This window comes from Emydura macquarii, unplaced genomic scaffold (assembly GCF_026122565.2).
Source record: "Emydura macquarii macquarii isolate MOO-44397 ecotype Brisbane River unplaced genomic scaffold, CSIRO-AGI_Emac_v2 contig_450, whole genome shotgun sequence".
In the NCBI taxonomy this organism is placed as follows: Eukaryota; Metazoa; Chordata; order Testudines; family Chelidae; genus Emydura; species Emydura macquarii.
Genome location: NW_027130587.1, coordinates 3,518,591 through 3,539,905, shown reverse-complemented (window position 1 = coordinate 3,539,905; position 21,315 = coordinate 3,518,591). Strand labels below are relative to the sequence as shown.

Here is a 21,315-nt window from a genome sequence, read left to right as displayed (position 1 = left end):
TACACACACAGAGCAAAGCACAGAATTTATTAATGAAGAATCCACCCGATATTCTCACACTAAATATTTGCATTCCAGTTATAAAAACATCAAACGTTTTCAAAAAACCAAACAAACTCCTTTATGAATGTGACGGGAGAAAGTTCAGCCTTTCACCTGTGTTCTCCTATCAGCACTTGGAACTGCTGAAATATAAAAAGTTGTGATTTTTCACCAAAAAAAGGTCTACTTGGAACCTCTGTCTTGCCCTAAACTTGTGAGACTTCCTGAACCAGCAGCAGCTGAAAGCATTGCACAGATTGATTCTTTTACAGTGGAAGTTTGATGTGTTCATTGCTAGCAATGGAATCCTGGCACTAAAAGTTGCAGTGTCTAGGAATTACTCTTTTTTTTTTTTTTTAATGCCTGGGAGAAATAAAGTATGCCCTGCGCTCAGCAAAGCCTTGGCAAATCAACTGGATTTTCTTCTGTGGATTCAGTAGATTTCCAGACCTTCCATGTGCCTTCCCCTTCTGCTTGGTGTCTCTCAATAGGCTGTCATTGCCTTGGGTTCTCATGCCTGGGAGAGAGGTTTGATCAGCCCATAGTCCATGCATTTCACAAGACACTCGCGAGCCACGTTAATGACATGCTGTTTCTTGGCGTCATCGGCTTGTTTACCAACGACTGTCAGGATCTCCAGCAGCTCGCTCTCCACCAATTTCTTGGCCAGCTCTTGGTCTGCATTGATTAGGTTGTAAGCCACCACCAGCCCACGGTGCTGCACCTCCAGTTTATCATGCAGGCAGAGCCGCTGCAGGATTTCCAGCCACTGGGTTGTCTGCAAGGAAGGAAATAGCTGTGAGTTTTTAAAAAATTGAGGTGGTCTATAGCAGAGGAAATCATTGAAGGGCAAGGTTAGCTTGCCCCTATGCAAGGCACTTCCCAAGGGGGTGAAAATGGCGATTTAGAATAAGGAGTCTGCAAACAAGTTTATTCACTGCATGAAAACTTGTCTCAACTTGTTGAGGAGTGAGTCTGTATAGGAACTGTCACCTGGGAGTCAGAACAGCCACCAACTTGCATAACAAGCAGTAAGTTCTGGATACTTAGCACTTGCATGGTAAGGGCAGGTGCAGTACTGGCTGAATGAAGGGCTTCCACAAATGGCTCTGCTGCTACCTACCTCCGGATCTGCAGCACCTACTGCCTGCCCAGTCTTTCGCCAGGCTGTATCAAACTTTGTATGGTTTCCCCACAATAAAAACCAGGTGCAAAACCTTCGATTCAGGTTTCATTACAGAGATCAGAGTTTTGCATGGTTTTATCACAATGTAAAGCTCGTTGAAACATGGTGGTTTTGATTTTTGTTTTAAATAGACTTTACCGTTGCACCCATGACTGTGGCAGCTGGGCACCTCATCTATACTAATGAATCTATTCTCACTTCCATACTTCAGAGAAGTTGAATTATCCCAGTGTTACAAACGGAGAAATGCAGGCACAGATACGCAACTTGCCCAGCCTCACAAGAGGTCTGTGGGAACAGAAGCTTGGTCTTGAGTCTCCATCCACTGCCTGAGTGTCTGGGTTTGTTAAAATATGAAACAACTCAAATGTGCTAGCTTTTCTGGCAGCTTTGGATCATGTGATTTCTCTTCGCAGAGGTTTGAAATTCAAGGAGCAAACAGTTTTAATGATCTGTTTGCTTCAGAGCAGTTTAGGACTAGACATCTGTGCAAGAGAGTTAATTATTTGCCAAGTTAAACATCCATCACATTTCACTTCTGACCGCAGTTCGGCTTTGGATGCAGGGCATCAGAAATGAAAAACTAAAGTGCTTAAACAAATAGATTGGGACTATGGCATTACTGTCATTACACAATTGTCTGGCTTCCCTCCTCCCCCAATTTCCTACAACTGTAAACATTAAAACAATAACAATGGGGGAAAATAATGAATAAACATCAAAATTATCCACTGAAATTATAAGCAGTTAAAAATGGAATCCCGCCAAGCCTAACCATAAATTTGGGACATGAGAGTGGATGCGGTGAAAGGACAGACCCTTTCAAACACAAGTCTTCAATCAGAGATTCACGGGCACACCTGAGGTGTTTTAGTCCTTGAAATCCTTCCGTTTTAGGCTGTTTTAGTCCTTGAAAACTTTAACATGGGAAGAATCTGGAGCAGGGAGTTTAGAATCAGCTTTAGTAGATCATTCCTGTGCTGGAAGTCACTAAATTAGACAGTTAGCTTAAACATACAGCATTTTATACTCCAAAATATTTGAAAGCTTTCCGCAGGATTTAGTATAAATACTTAAGTCTGTTGCTATAGAAGTTCTTTAAAATGCAGAGGGGCCCCTTTGGATCAGAATTTTACAACATACCCAGGTTGCCATTGAGTTTTTTGTTGAAACTATTTAGTGTTTGGCATCAGATTTCTCCTCTTACCACTTGGGTCATCTTATGGCAGAGTTTCTTGTGTGCCGCTGTCAGCATGGCCAGGGCTCCTGCAGCTGCGTTCTGGACCTTCACGTCATCCTCACCGCACAGTAACACTACGAGCTTGAGTCTGTCATTTCCATCGGCCACAAATCTCTCTTGAACCTCCACAGAACAAAATGCAAAAACCAGAGTGAATTGCAAGACTTATCGAATTCATGTTGGAGCAGCAATTTCACAAACCATCTGATATAAATACACAATAGAACACACTTTAAAAATGTATCTAGGAGTATTACATCAGACCTGTGTGGTCCATTTAAGTCCAGGACTCTGTCTCAAACAATGACCAGCACCAAGTGTTTCAGAGGAAAGTGCAAGGAGCTTCATAGTGGGGAGATGGGGGATAACCTGTTCCCAACAGGGTGCCCAGACAGCAAGTGTGAAAAATCAGGACAGGGATGGGAGGTAATAGACACTATATAAGAAAAAGCCCTGAATATCGGGACTGTCCCTGTAAAATTGGGACATCTGGTCCCCCTAGTTTTCCAACAAGAGTCATCTTAAATCCTAATAGTTAAGGCTTAAACCAATCTCTGACGCATGACGTTTTAGATCCTTTTCAAAACATTTTTTCGGCATTAGCTATTATATCTCTAGATATTCTTGTTGCCCATCTAGAGGTCCAATCCCTCTGAATCCTTCTGAGTTCTTGGCCTCACCATTCTGTGGCAATGAGTTCCACAGTTTAATTATATGCTGAGCGAAAAAGTTTCAGATTTGAATTTGACACCTGTTAGTTTCACTGAATGTCCTTGTTCCTATGCGAGAACAGACGCTCCCGATCTACCATCTCTATATCATTCAAAACATAGCGTGTGAAGTTAACAGTCAGCTGTGCTGCAAGAGGCAGAATTGTTACCTCTTTGTTGACAACCAGGTTGCACATGCATTCTGTAGCTGCCTGGCGGAGTTGGTCATGGTTCTCAAACATGTAATTCTCGATGTCTGGCAGGGCTTTCTCTTTGATTATCTTCAGCCTGAATCGAGGGAGCAAAAAGATACGGTCATAGCATGTACAATAATGTGCTTGCCATGAAATATTAACCAGCAGGCAGAGGAGACAGGGAAAGCCTTTAAAAACAAACTCTCTTCATCTAAGTCATGTAACATTTTCTTACCGACTACTAATTTAAGAACAGTCATCCAGACTTCTTATAATCCCTTCTGATAGCATTTCTTCCTTCTTATAATAGGAATTCTTTTCAGGGCACTTCCATGCCAACCATGCAGGAAGATTTATCTTGATTACATATTGTGTAACATCTTATGATCTTTATATTACTAGTACTTAACACCTTGTTAATGCCCTGTGTTTAGAGTCGTAATTGTGCCTTCATGAAAGATGCTCCATCATCTGTAGGGTGGAATCCAAAATCCCTTTTGCAGAGCTGGAGAAGTAACTATTGTAGTTGTTTATCAGAGACTATTCTGAAGTTCTGCATGAGTTCAAATGGAAGAATTAAATTAAACTGTAGATCTCAGCAATTGCTCATCTTTCCAATAAAATGAGCAAGCTAACATAAAGACAAGTCAATAAATGGGCATATGGTTGATTGATCAGGCATTGAGATATGACATCTTCAGAACGAGAGAGAAGTGTAGGAGATTTCTTATAGTCAAAGCTTCTGTTTTTAGGGTTTATTTTTATCAATTTGAGTTTTATGTAGATGTCCAAATATCAGTGGTTTTCAGAGCTCTCGCTGATAATGAGAAGCTTTTTTTCAGGTGCTTCCCAAAATTCTTGACTAACTAGAACCTACTTTAATTTTTATAATATGTACAAAAATGACTCACACGTTAATTTAAAGCTTTGTATCTTTGTTACCGAACCCCTGGGTATAGCATTGATTGACAGTGGTCACTAGGGCACTTTGACATAGTTTCAAATGTTAAAGCACACTGTGGAACCTTTAGTCTTCGAGCAGGGTCTACATGGACCAATTAATGCGCAACACGTTAGTGCGCTTTAGAAATCAGACCCCGGTAGTCCTCATTATTGTGCTGTGTAGACAAACCCATAGATCCAAACCAGGGAGCAGAAACATCATCTGTATAAACAGACTGCAATGGGAAAGAGGGGAAGTCAACATGAATTGAGTCATCTTTTCCGGTGGTTATTACATACCGATTTCATTGGTTTTGAAATGGGGGTATTTTAGGGGGACTGTTGGCGAAAATCAGAAGCCCTACCTCCAATGGAATTTCTTTGCCCCTGAACCTTGCCAGTTGACCATGAATGTGCATTGAGAATGGAACATATGCTTGCCACATCAGTTTGCACTGACAGCAACCTGATCCACAGATGCCTTGGTTTAATACCTTTTGTCTTTCGACCTGTTCTATTCCATGGAGCTACACTTCCTGCAAACACACACTAATTGGCGCAGCATGGATATGCTTGTGGTCCATTGTCTCTGGCTTTCCTTCAGTTTTGCAAGTGTGTCTCCATGTTTTTGCTGCACCTTGCCTAATCTTAAAGGAACAGCACAGCAGACTTTTCCTTCTTTCCTCCTCGAAGTAAATTCAACCACAAGAACAAAGAGTTTGGCAGTAGCATGGTGATGATGGGACCTGTTGTAATAATTGGGCCTACAAGTTTACCTTAATTCTGAGCTCAAGTGTGAGAAAGTTCACAAAGTGTCCTCATAACCTGTAGCAATAAATATTGACAGGGAAAAGTGCAAAAGGGAGACAAAAACTAGATTAGTTCAAACAAAAAGGCTTACTGGTATAATTCGAGGGCTGCGTTAAGATCATGCCCGTTCAGCAAGAAAAAAAGTGGGAGACTGGAAATCAATAAACCAAAACTGGTGTGTCGAAAATTGGGCCTAACTGGTGAACAAAATAACGAGGAGGCGGGTTGACCCACCCACCGCTCCCTTTTGGGATTTTTAAAAAGAAAAGACTTTTGGGGAAGTTAGCCGAGAGGGTCGGAGGGAGCTACTGCAGTGCTGGATGACTAATGGAAAGGAACGAGCATCACCATCCCAGCTGCCAACCCCACTGTCTCCTGGGAACCTAGACTTTCTACACCCTGACCCTGAAAGATGTCGTGGCCGCAGAGAGGGAGTCAGATGATTTTGCCACCTCCATGGGCCCCAGATGAATCCCAACAATCACCTAGGATGTGACACGTGGTTATTCCCCCCCTCCCCTGCAATGATTTTTTACTTCTCCTTCTAATTTCTTCTCTTTCCTATCCCTCTTCTTTTGCTTTCTGTTTAATAAGAGTCTGACTGGGCTGGCCAAGACTGCGTATTTGCAACACTGCTGTGGGCTTGTGACCAGAAAGTGGCAGCTAAAAGCACTGCCCGAAACAGCCCAATGCTGTTATGAGTTTGCCAGGTCTCAGAGCGGCTGATCACACTGTGTGCTGGGCCTGCATTTCTTCAGCAGCACGGTTCCAAGTGAGAGCCAACACCAGAGACAGAAGCTGCCTTTTCTGTCTGTGCTGCTCTTTTCTCTTCCCTCTCGTGCGTCATTGTCTTGTTTTGTCTTAAAGAAAGCAGGAACGGACTTTAACAGCAGCAGCAGCATTTCCAGCCCATCTCAATAACGTTCTCTTTCCCCCCACAGGACAGTTATTGTCATCCTAGAGACTAGAGACACAAGGTGGGTGAGGTAATATCTTATTAGCTCCTCCACCTTGTCTCGCCAATATCCTGGGACCAGCATGTCTACAACAACGCTGCAAATATCTTAGAGACCATTAAACAAGATTTTTCTCCTCCCTAAAATCTCTCTTCAGCTAAAGGGAAAAGAGAGAAAGGGAGGGTGTTAAAATGAATACCTTATTTAATTCTTTATATTTCAAACGCTTTAACTGTTTTTCCTTCTTTTCTGTATCTTTAATAACAGGTTAAAAGAATGTTTAATGATGTGTCTGTCATGGTATACCAAAAACAGTAAAACTGTTTAATGTGGGATGGTAACAGGGTCACGCTAACCCCTTGGATTCTTTGGGCCCACATATTCCATCTAAATTAATACAACAGACCACCGATTATTTTAATATAGGCCATTGAGCTTCAGAGGGCTAAAAATTTTGGCTACTGGTGATCAGGAACTGCAAAGATCTGTATCTGTTTAAAAAAATGTTCCCTGGAGATTGGGAGGCTCATGGGATTATTAAATTGAGAAGGAATATTTGAAGTGGAGGATAACTCAGGTATATTGACAAAACATACAATGGGAATTAGAATGAGAGATTAAACAGAATTCCCTTCTGCCGGTCTCATGATGATGCTTATGGTAGCTTTACTCCACAGTATGAATCCGGCTCCTGGAATGGAACCGTCTAGAGCTGAGTGAAAAAAATTTCACCCAGGTTTTCAGATGAAAAGTGGCTTTGAGTAATTTAACCTTTTTTTTAAAAGTTATTTTCGTATATTTCAGTTTTCATAGAAAAATCTTTAGCTTTTCAACAAAAACTCAAATTTCCTTTAAAATTTTTTGGTGAAAGTTAAACAATTTGATGGGGGCGGGAGGACGGGAGAAATCTTCAAACACTTTTAGGACTGGCCACCTAGTCATTAGTCTGTGGGGGCTATTTACTGAGCCATACTGACGTCGCCGGAAAGGAGAACCTGCTTTATCTTGACTTTTCTAAAACATTCCACACGCTGATTGAGTGGCAGTCTGGGGACAAGGTGACACTTACCTGAGCTTGTCACTTCTTCCTGACAGGTTAGTGAGACCTAGCAGAGCCTCATAATTCTGGAGCCCATCTCTCTCCGTGTTCAACAAACTGACCAGTGGCCGCACCACTTCATACACCTAAGAGTAGGGAATATTGGATTGTCACTCTTTGGTTTCCGGATCCCAGTCCGTTGCCACTAGTCACAAAAATACTACAAGGAAAAATTGTGTTGACTTACCCTCTCCCCTGGGAATGCTATGTCTGGATTGGAGATGGCAGCAATTTTGGCGAGAGCATGAGAAGCCTTCACTTTGCCGACATCTGTGCCTTCTAGAGCCAGAGGTATCAGGGCCTATCATACACAGCAAAGAATTTAGGCTTATGAAAAGCTTTATGGTACCATCCTTATTTTACTCAAGAGTTTATTTAAGGAAAGCCTCTAGAAGGGTCACATTTTGTCCAAATCTATTGGACAAATAAACGAACTTGGAATTGTAGAGCAATTGGAATTGTAATAGGTCTTGTAAAAACCTATTACTAACCTTGCCAAAGCTTTGTTCTTTGAGACGTGGTGCACACGTCCTTTCCACTATAGGTATTGGTGCGCTTCAGTGTGCAGTTGTTCGAAAGTTTTTCCCTTAGCGGTACCCATCGGGGCAGCCCAAGCACTCTCTGCTGCCTCACACTCAGGCATACTGGGCCGAGCCACCCTGACCCCCCTCAGTTCCCCCAGTTCCTTCCTACCGTAAAGACCCAGAGAAGGGAAGGAGGGTGGGTTGTGAAACGGACACCTGCAACACATCTTGAAGAACAACAGTTACAGAAAGTTTTTTTCTTTGATTGATTGCTCATCTCCATTCCAATTGCAGAATGAGACCCAAAGTTCCATGTTTTTACCCATCTTTTATACTTGCTGGCTCTCGCGTAAGTCTATGGGCCTTGATGTGTCATGCTGCCTCTGGGTTCAGTATAGTTGTTAATCACCAGCTAATTGAAAGCATGACGAGATTCTCTTATTTCTATACTTTCTTTTTTCCCCAGGGTGGATCCTTCTGTACTTTAGGGTCGTTAATTTGCACTTTAGTGTCGTTGATAGGTATGCTTCAGCCTTCAGGGTCAGGATGGCAGTTGTGTCTTTACTCCATCGTCTGTTGTTAGAGCAGTTTAGGTTGGTGTCTTTTTATGCCCTGCACATACATTCCTCACTCACACAAAGAGAATTTATCAAGATTTTTTTAGGTTCAATAGTACAAGTTTCAGGAAAGAGTTCACTTCAAGAAACTAACAAGATAGAGTCCACTTATGCCAAACTAAACAGCACTATACCATTATCATAACAGTAAAGGAAAAAAGTCTCTCTACCTGTATCTCACTTATACAATAGAACAAGGAGTTGACATTTGATTTGTTTGCACAATGCCTGGGGAGGGTTCACACTGTAAATGACTTACAAGCAATCCCTGGAGTCTGTTTGCACAGAGATTGAAAGACCACTCCTCCAAATTTAGCATCGTCCCTAGATTGTTGACAGATTGCCTCTTGCTACGTTGACGTATGACATGATGACCAGGTTGCAAACGTCCAGCATGGACATGCTAGCCAGAAAAGCCTCAGAGGTCACTTGGGACCTAGTTGAATGACTGAATGCTATTTGGCAGCTTCACGTTAGCCAACTGGTAACACAGGTGAATACAACTGCATATCCATGACAAAATCCTTTGCATGGAAACAGGACTTCCCTTCGTTCTGTCCACAGACTGAATGAACAATTGTGAAGCCTTGAAAGGTTTAGTCCATTCCAGATAAAACACTGAAGCTCTAATGTCCAAAGCATGTTGTCTCTCCTCCCCTTCATTACCACGAGGCTTTGGGAAGAAGTTTGGTATGAAAATTGCGTGGTTAATATGAAAAGTGGAGACCACTTTCGTAAGAAAACTTGGGTGAGGACAAAGGTTGGCTTTGTCCGTATGGAAAAGCATATATGGAGGATCAGATACTAAAGACCCCAACCATCCCACTCTCCTAGGTGACGGACGGGCTACTGAAAACGCTACCTTCACCGAAAGATGCAACAGAGCAGGTCCCTTGAGTCTCAAAGTGAGGACTCATCAACTTTGTGCAAACTAGATCACGGCTCCATGGTGGAATAGGGCTCTGTGCCTGCAGGAAGAGTCTGTCCAAACCCTTTAAAAATCATACAGCCACCAGGTCGGAACCGAGAGAACGGTTATCCACATGTGGGTGCAATGCGGATATAGCCATTAGGTGTAGTCTGGTAGAGCTAATCACCAATCCTTGATGTTTCAAGGACAGAAGATTGTCCAGCATGTGCTGAATAGAAGCAAGAACGAGGGAAATCTCTTTCAGTCTGGACCAGTTGGAAAACCTCTTCCGTTTAGCTAGATAAATACTTCTTGGTGGTGGTTTCCTACTATTCAGAAGCACATCCTGAACTTCTCTAGAGCAGAACGGCTCCACCAACGTTAACCACGATGCCTCCAGGCCATCAGGTGAAGGGCCTGAAGATTGCAGTGGAGGAGGCAGCTGCGATTCTGTGAAATCAAGTCCGTGTGAAGTGGGAGTGAGGAGGGAGGGGGCTGATTGAGAGGTCCAGAGCACCACTTCTGCAAGGGAAAAACTCTCTGACAACTGTGCATTGGAGCTCACAAACGCCTACATGGAACAGACGTGCAATCACTCAAAGAATTTAGTTGTCCTGCATGCTCAAGTTAAAAACCACATCACTGATGTACATTTTCATTTTGGTTAAGGTTTTAGATCATTAAAATTAGGTATAAACAGTTTATGCTCCCCATGGCTAGTGTTAAATGATGACGGTTTCAGAATATCCTAAAGCTTGTAATGATAATCAGTTACCTTCCCACCACCTTGAGCCACAATGGTACCTCGGTCCTTGGGATCGTCACACAAAGCAAGGAATACCCTGCAAAAAAACCAGCGTTGCTGAGTTAAACAGACCTGCAAAGGGACCACATCCCACCTGTTCAATCTGTTACGATGCAAGCGGCTAATGTTCAGTGAAACAGAATTAAATTCAGCAGATAGATTCCCCAGCGGTACCGAAGTTTTAATGCAGGGCAATAAATTAAGAGAACTCCAGCAGCTTTGATCCTCCCCTCCAATCCCTCCACTATTCCATTAGGTTTTTATAAGGTTTGGTAAGATTCGACATTCGAACAGTAGCCTAGTGATAGATTGTAAATGAGCCCTGCCAATTAGTTTCAGGCCCAACATCCAGATTTTTGTAAAAACTCATTAAAGTATTTTCCTCTACTGCCATCTTTAGCTTTCATTAGCAGATTCATTGGTGGGAACCCACGGCATAGATGAACACACATTTTTCTTTTGACATAATGTATATCACACGTTGTGCGAAGAGCTTTAATGTGGCTCAACGGTTAACACATTTATAACACCACCAATTTATTCTGTGATTTGGAAGTTTAAACTGCTTGGGCATTAAACTGAGCTGTAAAATGCAGTGCAGCCCCTGCATTCCTGCGTTAGGTGTTAAGTGAAGATTTTCTCATGCAAGACCATTTACAGTAATTACCCAAACAACTGCCCCACGGGGTCTCAGCACGTGTCCGAGTAAGGCAGGTGTACCTGGCTAGCAGCTCCTTGGTTTGGTCTGTTAAGATGGCACTATCAGCCTTCACCATACAGACCAGGGCAGAAATGACGTCAGCTTTGAGCAACCGTTTCACTCGCTTGAAAACAAAGTCCTTCTTGTCCTGAAAGGGCCATTAAAAAAGAATGAGCAGGGCTTTCATCATAGAGTCTTTATACAGGGCCCTCACACTGCGGGGAGGGAAAGGGTACATTTTACCAGGGCCCGGAGGCCCTGGGAGGCCCAGCCCAGGTTGCAACCCCCATTACCATGAGGAAAAAAATGTTCATGGCTCATGAGGTTGTATGTGTGTGGGAGGGGGCCCGTGTTCCAAGTTTGTACTGGGCCTGAAAAAAATATGCTTGGGCCCAGTTTTTATACGCAGCCGCCACTCCAGCGATTACTGTCACACATGTAGGCCTTGTCTGCAGGAGATGTTACTGCAGAGAAAACTGGACTGCACAAACGCTTGCCCCACAGTCATGTCCTGTGTGGACACAGGCACTGTGCACTAGCAGTTCTGGAGTATGATGTAACCACTCCCCGTTTCAAACTGGTATGTTACTGCTCACGCTGGAGCTTTTATTGGGCAGCACCCATGTCCACATGGGATGTTACTGAGGGGACAAGCTTCTGTGCTGGACATTCACACCCCGGCTTGCTGCCTGGTAATATCCTGTTCTGTCTCGTGTAGACAAGCCCTCAGCTACTAAGGCAGCATGAGTCTAGTGGGCTGGGACTCAGTAGACCTGGATTCTGGTCCCATCTCTGCCACTGACCTGCTGCATGACCTTGGGCAAATCACTTCCCTCTGCCTCAGTTTCCCCTTGCCCTTTGTTTTACGTATTTAGATTGTAAAGTGTTCAGGACAAGAACTGACTTTATGGATGTACAGTGCCTAGCACAATGGGGTCCCAATCTCATTTTGGGGCCTTGAGGCATCACTATAATGAAAAAAGCACTGCTTAACTTGAAATGTTCTGTATCTGCCTTTAGTCCTGGGATGTACAGCCCGAGATGCACTGTAGGAGATGGGCAGTGTTACTACTTGGAGTCCGTAGAGCCTTCCCATGAAGCAGCTGGGGATACATCCCTTCTCAGAAGGGTTGTTTGGGGGGTTCTGGAATCCCTGCCGTCTGAGGCAAAGTGTTAGGGATCAGCAAGTCCTGGGTGTAAGCACCTACCTTGGGGTGCTCCTCAGGTACATGCTGTTTGGAAAACTGCGCCAGCTGCACAAGCTCCGGGACCAGTTCTTTGACGTCGTAACTGTTGGTACAGTTCACCAGAGTGGACGCCACAGAGTACAGGACGGTCTTGTCGCTCGTCTGCACCGCAAACGGAAACATTACAATGGACTGGGATGCTGAGATCACAAGCAGGAGTGTGGTGTAGTGACTGGAGAACAGTATGTGGGTTAGGACTCTTGGATTCTGTTCTGGGTTTCAGAGTGCATCTTTGTACCTCACTGTCACCTCATTAAGGACGTGCAGTGACTTATAAGCCATACCGCAAGAGGGGAAGGAAGACAGGGAGCACTCTGAAGGAAGATACTGTTCAGGTGGTGAATGATTGTCACTGGCCTGGTGGGACATTAAGAGGCATCGTATCAATTAACGAATGGTGGTAATAAACATCCTCTCGCCTGGTCACCTTCGAGATCACCCATCCAGATTATTAACCCATGCAACGGTCGCCAGGTTGGAGGCAGAAGACAAGGGATTATTTTTAGCGTGGCAAGAGGCTGCGGAGAGGAGACGGTACCTTGGCTAATTCAAACATGGCTTGCAGGGCTGGCTTATCTTCCACAAAGTCGTCTTTCACATCCGCATCCAGGGTTAGGTATGCCAGACCTTCCACCGCCCACTTTCTGGTGCGGATGTCAATGCTGGTGTTACACAGCCACCTGAACGAGACAAAAGATCCCATCATTCTACCTGAATGGCGAAAACAGATTTACATAAGAGGAAGAGGCAAAAACCCAAAGGGGTGCTACCAGATCACTAATGTGAAAAATCAGGACAGGGAGTGGGGGGGGGGGCGGTAATAGGTGCCTATATAAGAAAAAGTTCTGAATATCGGGACTGTCCCTATAAAATCAGGACATCTGGTCACCCAAGGTGCTGGGGAACTGTGCTTTAGTTTTACCAGCATATTCAGACACCGTGAAGCAGACTCAGGAAACCACAAATCCTAGTGGTGAAGGTTATCTTTGGATACGAAGTTCCCCTGGGGAATCTAAGGGGGGTATGCCTATGCATTTTATAAAACAGGCCTTTAATATATTATATTTTTTAGGCAATAAGGCTATCTTCTTTGGTTTCTTAGCTGGTGAGTGAGTGAGGAACCAGATGGATTTGATGCTAACAAAGATAAAGGGGAGGCGGGGGGTGGAGAACAGAAAATGAGGTACCCGAGTTCTAGGCATGGAATCCTAAATGTTTTGGGAAGTGCTAGAAACCTTTGTTAAGGATCATCTAGATGTTAACAGTGACTGTCTGTCACTTTTTAGTCAACCGAGGAAAAGTAACATGTAGCTGAGGACCTCCGCAGGAGAGAGGGTATTGAAAAATGTTTTGGAAAGAAAGGAGTGGAACGCAAGTAACAGGTGAAGACGATCAAGAGCACATTTCCATTCTGCTTACTTTCGACACTGTTTCGCCAGCTTTTCTGTGGATCCCTCAGCAAATTGTCGCAAGCCATAGTCCGTGCCTCCCGCCGAACCCAGCTTGCAAAGACCCTGAGAAAGAGATTGAAAGAAAGAGCATTATTTCGCTAGATACGGGTATATGTAACATTCTCAGTGGCAGCCTCAAGTCCAGATGCAATTTAAGTGAAAGGGAATGAATTATCTTCCACATAAATTGAAACAGATTACAACAAATCGAGAAGTCTGTATTGCTTTAATTTTGCACTTCTATTTTGAAGCCCTGCATCCATTCACTGTCCATTATAGAATGAAAAGACCTTAGTCACCATGCACAAGCCTTAAAAGAAACTTGACAGAGCTGTTCAACTTTATATAGCAGTCACTGCTATTCCACTGGCTCATAGAGAAGAATCCAAGATGACAGACGTGAAGGGCATGAGAGATTTGTTGCATTACAAAAAACTTGTTCTCTGCCAAGACCTGCAAACTGTCATGCCCTCCTCCTTCCCCAAACTCTTTAGAGTGACATTAGTGCAAGCTACTCTGGCGGAGCGGAGTTTGCAGCATTGCAAACCTAGATTGAATCTGTCCCCTGGAATGGATACAGAGGCAGAGCTCTTCCTCGGATAGGATGATAAAGCGTTGGCAGGTCGCAGAGCAGGCTGAGGGCTGAAAACTCACCACTAGAGCTCGAATTTTGATCTTCTCATTCTTGGTCTTCTTGTAGACTTCCTTCAGTAGCGCCACTCCATTGGTGATGATGAAGGTGGCCCGGCTCAGCTTGGTGGAGGCATAAATGAGGGCCTCCACGGCCACCAGCTGGTCGATCTCTCTTTCAGATCCACACAACGCAACCATCATCTCCATGACGCCCTTCATGCCCAGCAACTTGTTGCCCAAGTCTAAAGGCCCTTGCAGTATCCCAGACACTGTCTGGATGGCATGGAGAGTCTTATCCATGTCCTGAGGGTCAACCTTGCTCCTGGAGGGGACAGCAGAAAAAGAATCAGTGGGGGCAGGGCAGTGTTATCATCAGAGCCTCTGGGGCTTTACCCGTCTCTCTCCTTGAGGGCCATGCATTGTGGCCAATCTCCTCTGTCGAACAGGGCACCATTGCCCAACTGGAATTTAGTCCCGCACATTTTATCCCAACTTTTTATGACCAACTCTGAACAACTTCGCCTCATTTTTATCCACAGGATGGGAACACCACAGGCAAAAGCCAGGTGAGTTTCCTCAATACCCCACCCATAAATAGAGGAATCGCCTCTGAACTATGGAGATGGAACTACCCTTTAACTCCTTTACCCTAAAAGATAAAAAGGGTCCTTTTATTTCTCTAGTGAATTGAACTAACTGCCAGACTGTGTTGTTTGGATGACATGGACACATGTTCACTCAGAACAGAAATGAAGCCAACATTGCAGGCCAGTGGATAAAAGCACCAGAGCAGAAATCAGCCCCGGTTTCTATTCCCAGCTCCACCATCGATGTGTGTGACCCTTAGTGAGTCACTTCACCCTCCCTGTATCTCAGTTTATCTGTCTGGGGATTAAAAATGCTAAGTCACCAATAATGCGTTTGCTGATGGACAGGTGAGAAAAGCACTATATAAGTGGAAGATGCAGAGTACGTTGTTCAGAAGAAGGGCCTGCTTTCAGTCACTGATGACTGCACCATGGCTTGTAAGTTCGATCTCAATAGCAACCTCAAGAGGAGAGGCTCAGTGTTCCCATTATCAATCTGCTGAACTATTCAGTGCTTTTCTGGTTGCCATCCTCCCTTGAAAAACTCTAGAATTCACTCAGAGCCAGCAAAGAGCTTTTTAATGACAGTGGAAAAATAAAAAACCTTGGGCACATTTTATTTTGGCTCACTTCCCCCTGCTACGAATCTGAAAGGATTACAACACAGCATCTGACCCAATCCCGGGTTCTTAGGAGCTCTACTTTGTCCCTCCCTGTGATGTGCTCTGACTCACTTGATGTATTCTTCACAGATCTCTCTGAAGTTATCTCGCTCGGGATCACACCGCAGGTCATCATACAGCTTATTCAGGAGAATGGAAGCGATCATCCGGGTGTTCTCCGTTAAGGGCAGGCAGTTGGGCAACTCAGGAACCTGGCCTACAACTTTTAGTATCTTTTTGAGACCTGGGACACAGAATTAACAGGGCTTTTAGAGAGGATGGGCCTACACCAAATTAAGGTGCTGTGCCGTGGACATTCTCCTGCACCGAATTGTACAGGTTGGAATATTTTCGGACATCTGGCCTGTAAACTAATTTAATACAATCTTGTTAACCCTTAGGCAAAGATGTAAGCAATTCATTTACAGATGCGAGGAAGGACTACCCATGACCACAAAAGTTTGCAGACCTGAGCTGTTAAGCAGCAGTCATAAAACGATGGCCAAAATAATATTGTCCTTTTCACAGTACTTGTTCAGCAACTGGATCTGTCCTTTATTTGAAGAGGTACAAAACCTGCTGAAGTTAGTAGCAGAAAGGCCTTATAATGAGGAAGAGGGACTTTGAAATATTAGAGGTGATTCTGGAATAAATCGTCATTAAAAGACGGTATTGGGTTTGAAGAGTTTCAGTGGTCAAACCCAAAAAATAGTTGTGGGTTTTTTTGTTTTTTGTTTTTTTTAATAAACACAAAAGTTCTTCATTTTTTAAAAGAAAAATCCAGTTGTTTTGGAAAGTCTCGGCATATCAGATTACTTTTCTAGCCAGGTATTATTTTACATGCTTCTAAGGGAGCATGGCTGGAGAGCTTTTGCTGCCCACGACACACATGCACGTCTAGGTGTGGAGAAAGGGCATTCACCATTGTCAATGACAAAGATGGTTCTGGAGTTGTCGTGGATTTTCAGATCCTTCCTGGGTATGTTCTTGTTCAGCAGGTTGAGAGCCTGGTCCCGACCTTGCCCAGATACCTTCTTACTGACCAGCATGTCCAGCAGGTGCATCGTGATCATCTTCAAATCCTTCTTTGTGTCTGCACAAAAGACAAGGCAGTGGCGGAAAGTTAAAAGAAGGAGCACTCTGAAGGCTGATTAACCCACTGAATACCATTTTTGAATGGTTATTTTATTAGAATTGTACATGGGGCTGTGCCCAAGCCAATGTGTCAATTTCATACAAGTACAGAAAAGCGTCACGGATGTGCATGCCTGCTTGTTATGGCTCTGGGGTCTTCAGGTCTGGCAAATAAAGGTGTTTTTAACAGTGGGCACTGGGAAGCCTAGCTACCTGGCCTAGATGTTTGCAAATCCACCCACAGGCAACTAGAAGCAGAATTTGTAGGATCTGCTGTTCAGTGCAGTGGGAACCCTAGATCTCTTTACATCTCATCCACCTCCGCCATCATTCGGTTGTTAGATTAATTACCCAGCACCAGAGCTTCTTCTTTCCCATGTTGCTCCTTCCTTCCCTCCCCAGATAAGGAGTCTGTGATGGCTTGCAGGAGATTGCAAACAGCCATTGAGATTTCTTCATTATCCACTGCCATCCACATACAAATTTGATCAATTCCCAGCAGGTGAAGGATTGCTGTGGCCTGACCAGATAAAAGATAGGGGTCAGTGTTATAGGTCATATGATCCAGATAAAGCAATTTTCTTCTCGCACTCATTAAAACATCACACTTGGCATGGCCAATGAAATAACCCAAATGCTGAATACTGAATGTACCGCGGTTGGCCAGTCCAGGCACAGGGAGTGGTTTTATACTTCCTGACTCACATTTGTATATATAGAAGCAGTTTCTGTCCGACTAAGATCCTGAAGGGGAGACAACAAAGAGCAGTTTGCAGCCAGGGGGTTGGGCAGAAGGAAGGACTTAACCATCTGTACTTTATAATTGCAATTTTCCCAAGGAGACTTTCATACGCCTGGCTCAGTGGTGTCATGGTCTATGATGATGAGGCATCCTAGGTCCTACAGTAATACAAATAAATGATACTACTACTCTAAGGATTCCTCAGTCATCAGCCAGGTATTGTTTAGTTTGCAGATAAATCCAGCTGGTGGATGGATTCAGTGAAATTGCGTACAATGACCTGTGTAACAGATGAGACTCCTTGGAAGCATGGTAGCTTCAAAAGATGTGCAGGAAGCCATGGGCACAGGGAACGTTCATAAAACGTATCTGTAAATGTGATCTGCATCTTTATGGGTTTGGGAATGTATTCTGGCTCCATGTAGGACTGTTACGGAGCTTCCTCCAGAAACTTAAATCAGTGGGGGGGTGATTATGGCAAATCCTGGGACAGATAATTCCAGAGAAGCACCCTCCCTTGGGGAGAATTGTATATCTGGTTCAGAGCAGAGTCAAGAGGCTCAGTGGTCAAAGAAAGTGTTTTTGGCATAAAGGATCAGCCTGAACTGACTGAGTAATCCTCATTTGATTTTATGTTGGACATGAGACTAGCAGAGAGGGCCAAATCGTGCTGAAAGGACTTGGAGAACTGAAACCTGCATGCATGTAGATGGTCTATTTTTGTAGGATGTTTTCTTTGTCACGCTTTTGTCCTAAATAAAAGGCACTGAGCTCAGTGAAAGTTGACTGGTCACTGGTAGACGGTGCTGTCTCTGGTGGGGTTGCATGTACCCCCTGCGCGCAACCACAACAAATATGGGCTCAATCTCTCTGCTGCTTATTCCTTCCATAATTGAAGTCTTACTGTGTATCAGTTCAGAGTCTGGATTGCAATGAGTGTCTCATGTGCTGTTACATGGGCCATTTGAGGATCACATTTCTCACAAAGGTGGATTAACTTGAAAGGCGGCCCCCGGTCCATCAAAACTTTGGGGCCTTTCTAGATACCTTGATCTTCCTCCTCCAGCCCTCTGACTGTTTCTTCACCTAATGAAGGTCTTGGCTAATCACCTCTCAGTCTTCTCAGAGAAAGCATGTGTCTCACTGCTCTATAATGGCACCTCAGCCCACTCGGAGTCAGGGATCCTGTCTTAACCCCTCTTTGGTCACGGCCTCCTACAGGATTGTAGCTGTACATACAGCTCATTTCACAAGGGGCCTGTGTTAAACCAGCCTCAGTCACCCGCCAAGGAATATCTTTGAACCTGAAGCTTGCAGGTTCAGCTCCAAAAGTTTGCACCCTACAGTTGCTAACTTTCACCCCCAGGCTTGTGTGTTTCATTCAGTGTAAGGTTTATTTTTCTTTTAGAAACAGGCTCGGGTCCACGAACAGCCAAATCAGAGGAGTACCAGATTGATCTTCCTCACCCTTCTAGTAAGTGGAGACAGATAGGGAAGTAAGAATTGCCCTTCTGAAACCACGAGAAGCAGGTACCTTTGAGTGCCCCGGCTGCAGTGAGAGACAGAGACAGGGGTTCTGAGCTGCTCGACTTACCCGGGCCTGGTGTCCTGTGCACATGCCTGAAAGGGTCCTTACGGAGGCCAGGATCATCTCCGCATTTTTGGTTTCTATCAGCTGCAGCAGCAGCTTCACCCCGTTGTTCTGAAATAGCCTCTCGGCTCCTGCCTGCTCCCGCCCAAGAACAATGAGATTGTTTGCAGCCTAGGTAAAAACGAGTGAAAAAAAATCAACAGGTCAGTAATCCAGGGGCGGTAGCCAATCAACGGATCAGTAATCCAGGGGTGGTAGCCAATCTCGATCCACCTCCTAGTAAACCAGTTGCATTCAGAACGAGACTTTGAAGGAAGGGGGGGCCTGAGATACATTTACACTGCACACTTCTTTCAGCAGTGTGTTGTGCACACATCCATGTAGACCCCCCCTGCCATGGATATAAACAGCAGTGGAGAGAGGTAAGTGAAGATGCCTGGGTATGTACTTGAGTGCATGGTTCTCTGCTCACCAAACCTTGCATCTCTGTCTAGCATCCCACGGCCTCCCTTCTTCTGAAGCCCTTCCCCATGCCTTTTTCTGCAGCACCTAGCGCCGCGTACCACTGCCAGTGGTGTGCAGTGTAGACGTAGCCTGAGAGGGATAAAGAAAAAAGGGCGAAGCCAATATAGATTGGCTAAGTGGTGGTTTGGGAAACTTGTTACCAGTTTGCAAATATTTGAAGGCTTAGCCCCAAGACTGAAAGGGAAAGATGTTGGGTGGTGTCAGAGGGCACAACCAGCACTAAGGAGAGGAAAGGAGAGTTTCCTGACAACAATAATGCCCCACAAGAAAAGGAGGGAGTGCTCTTTCTTGGGAGACATACAGCTACTCATACAGCAGTCCTGCAGGTGGAGATGGGGTCCTTCCTCTGAACACTGGCAAACTTTTCGGGGTGGAGGGAGCGGAGGAAAAGGGGGAGTAAAGGATGGGCAGTGAGAGATGGGCCTAAGTTGCAGACACCAGATCTGGTTTTGAGCTTAATTTGTGATTTGGGAGGGTTGCTGATGCTCCCCCGGGCTTTGTAGGTCTGCCCCTCTAAAACATTTCAGTTCTCTGTTGTCTCACTGTGCTCAGTTCCTCCCCTTCCCCCTTCTGTTTCTTCATGTCTATTGGGAGCCCTATGAACCGGTTGTGGGGAGGAGAGACTTTTGCTCCAGACTGTGGGCTTTGAAGGCTGATAAAGTTAATCTCAGGACTCTCACCACCGGCCTTGTACATCTCTCACCTTCTCTCGCTTCTCTTTCTCACTGTTCCCATCCAGCAGGATTTCAAACATGCTCTGCACTCTGGCATCGGTGGAGAACTGAATGTGCAACTGTAGGAGGATGAAAAAACATCACGTCTTAGCACAAAACCTGAGGCGGACTTCTTCCATCTGTGCTTAGGTCTCTCTCAAACTGCAGTCCTTTTAAGCTGCCTGTTAAATCAACTTCAATTACACATTGACTTTGGTGTTTTGACTTTTTAAATATATATTTCCACCTCTGAAACTCAAGAACAGGGCCAGAGATTCAGCCCATAAGCTGTTCTCTCGGTGTGGAGCGCAGGCCTTTGAACACACGGCATGTCACCTTCTAGCCCTCCATGTGACATTGACTCAGCGGATATTCTTACTCTGGAATACAGTAGTACACCTTCAGCTTTAACACACCTCGATGCAAAGCTCTGTGTGCACCGCCCAAGCATGTGGTGTTGTTGCAAAGGCCTTTACCTTTTCCTGAATATTGGCTCCCAGACGCCTCAGGGTCTCCTGGAAGTTTCTGTTGCGGGGCTCAAGGGTGGCACACCTCTGGACATCTTTGAAGGCTTGGTCCAACTTACCCAGCCTCTCCAGAGCTTGGCTGCGCCTGAACAAGGCCTTAATATCCGAAGCATTGATGTCAATCGCTGGGAAAGTGATCGAGTACAAAAAGACATCAACATTTGCTTCACAGGGGATTCACTAAGACAGTAACGGGTAGAAAGAGGGAACGGAGGGATGGTAGTGGTCACCGTGTCCTTGGATTTGGGGGGTGGCACAGACATAGCCCAATGGACACTGCTATTCAACAGATTCAGATCCTGCATGCATGCGGCTCGTGTGCACCTAGAGTGGGAACCACACTGACACTTGAACATCGATTTTTGTCTAGGGAAGAAATTTCCCCAATTAGTTCACTGTATGGATTTGCCAAAGCGAACGTAAGAACAGCCATATTGGGTCAGACCAATGGTCCATCTAGCCATGGTCCAGTAAATCCTGGTCCATCTGGCCAAATGCCCCATGGTCCATCTGGCCAAATGCCAGGCGCTTCAGAGAGAATAAACAGAACAGGCAATCACATTGTGTGATCCATCCCTTGTTGTCCACTCCTAGCTTCCGGCAGTCAGAAGCCAGGGACACCCAGATCATGGTTTTCCATCCCGGCTAACAGCCATTGCTGGACCTATCCTCCATGAATGTATCTAGTTCTTTTTTGAACCCTGTTCTAGTTTGGACCTTCGCAACATCTCTTGGCAAGGAGTTCCACAGGCTGAGCGTTGTGCTTCC

The 21,315-nt window shown here is 44.8% G+C and overlaps 1 protein-coding gene across 3 annotated transcripts in view; it reads right to left on the bottom strand.

Annotated features, from left to right (window-relative positions):
• The window catches only part of UNC45B (unc-45 myosin chaperone B), a 28,475-nt gene continuing 7,160 nt past the window's right edge, over positions 1-21,315 (bottom strand). For all 3 annotated transcript variants that reach the window (XM_067537784.1, XM_067537783.1, XM_067537785.1), the window contains 17 exons: positions 20,497-20,672; positions 20,011-20,100; positions 18,786-18,953; positions 16,801-16,969; positions 16,238-16,408; positions 15,388-15,559; positions 14,088-14,388; positions 13,402-13,496; positions 12,521-12,662; positions 11,944-12,084; positions 10,756-10,883; positions 10,006-10,072; positions 7,367-7,480; positions 7,150-7,265; positions 3,349-3,466; positions 2,436-2,591; positions 1-820 (listed from right to left, as the gene is read on the bottom strand). In XM_067537784.1, the coding sequence (XP_067393885.1) occupies positions 554-820; positions 2,436-2,591; positions 3,349-3,466; positions 7,150-7,265; positions 7,367-7,480; positions 10,006-10,072; positions 10,756-10,883; positions 11,944-12,084; positions 12,521-12,662; positions 13,402-13,496; positions 14,088-14,388; positions 15,388-15,559; positions 16,238-16,408; positions 16,801-16,969; positions 18,786-18,953; positions 20,011-20,100; positions 20,497-20,672 (2,591 nt within the window). In that variant the 3' untranslated portion in view covers positions 1-553. The remainder of the gene's footprint in view (positions 821-2,435; positions 2,592-3,348; positions 3,467-7,149; positions 7,266-7,366; positions 7,481-10,005; positions 10,073-10,755; positions 10,884-11,943; positions 12,085-12,520; positions 12,663-13,401; positions 13,497-14,087; positions 14,389-15,387; positions 15,560-16,237; positions 16,409-16,800; positions 16,970-18,785; positions 18,954-20,010; positions 20,101-20,496; positions 20,673-21,315) is intronic.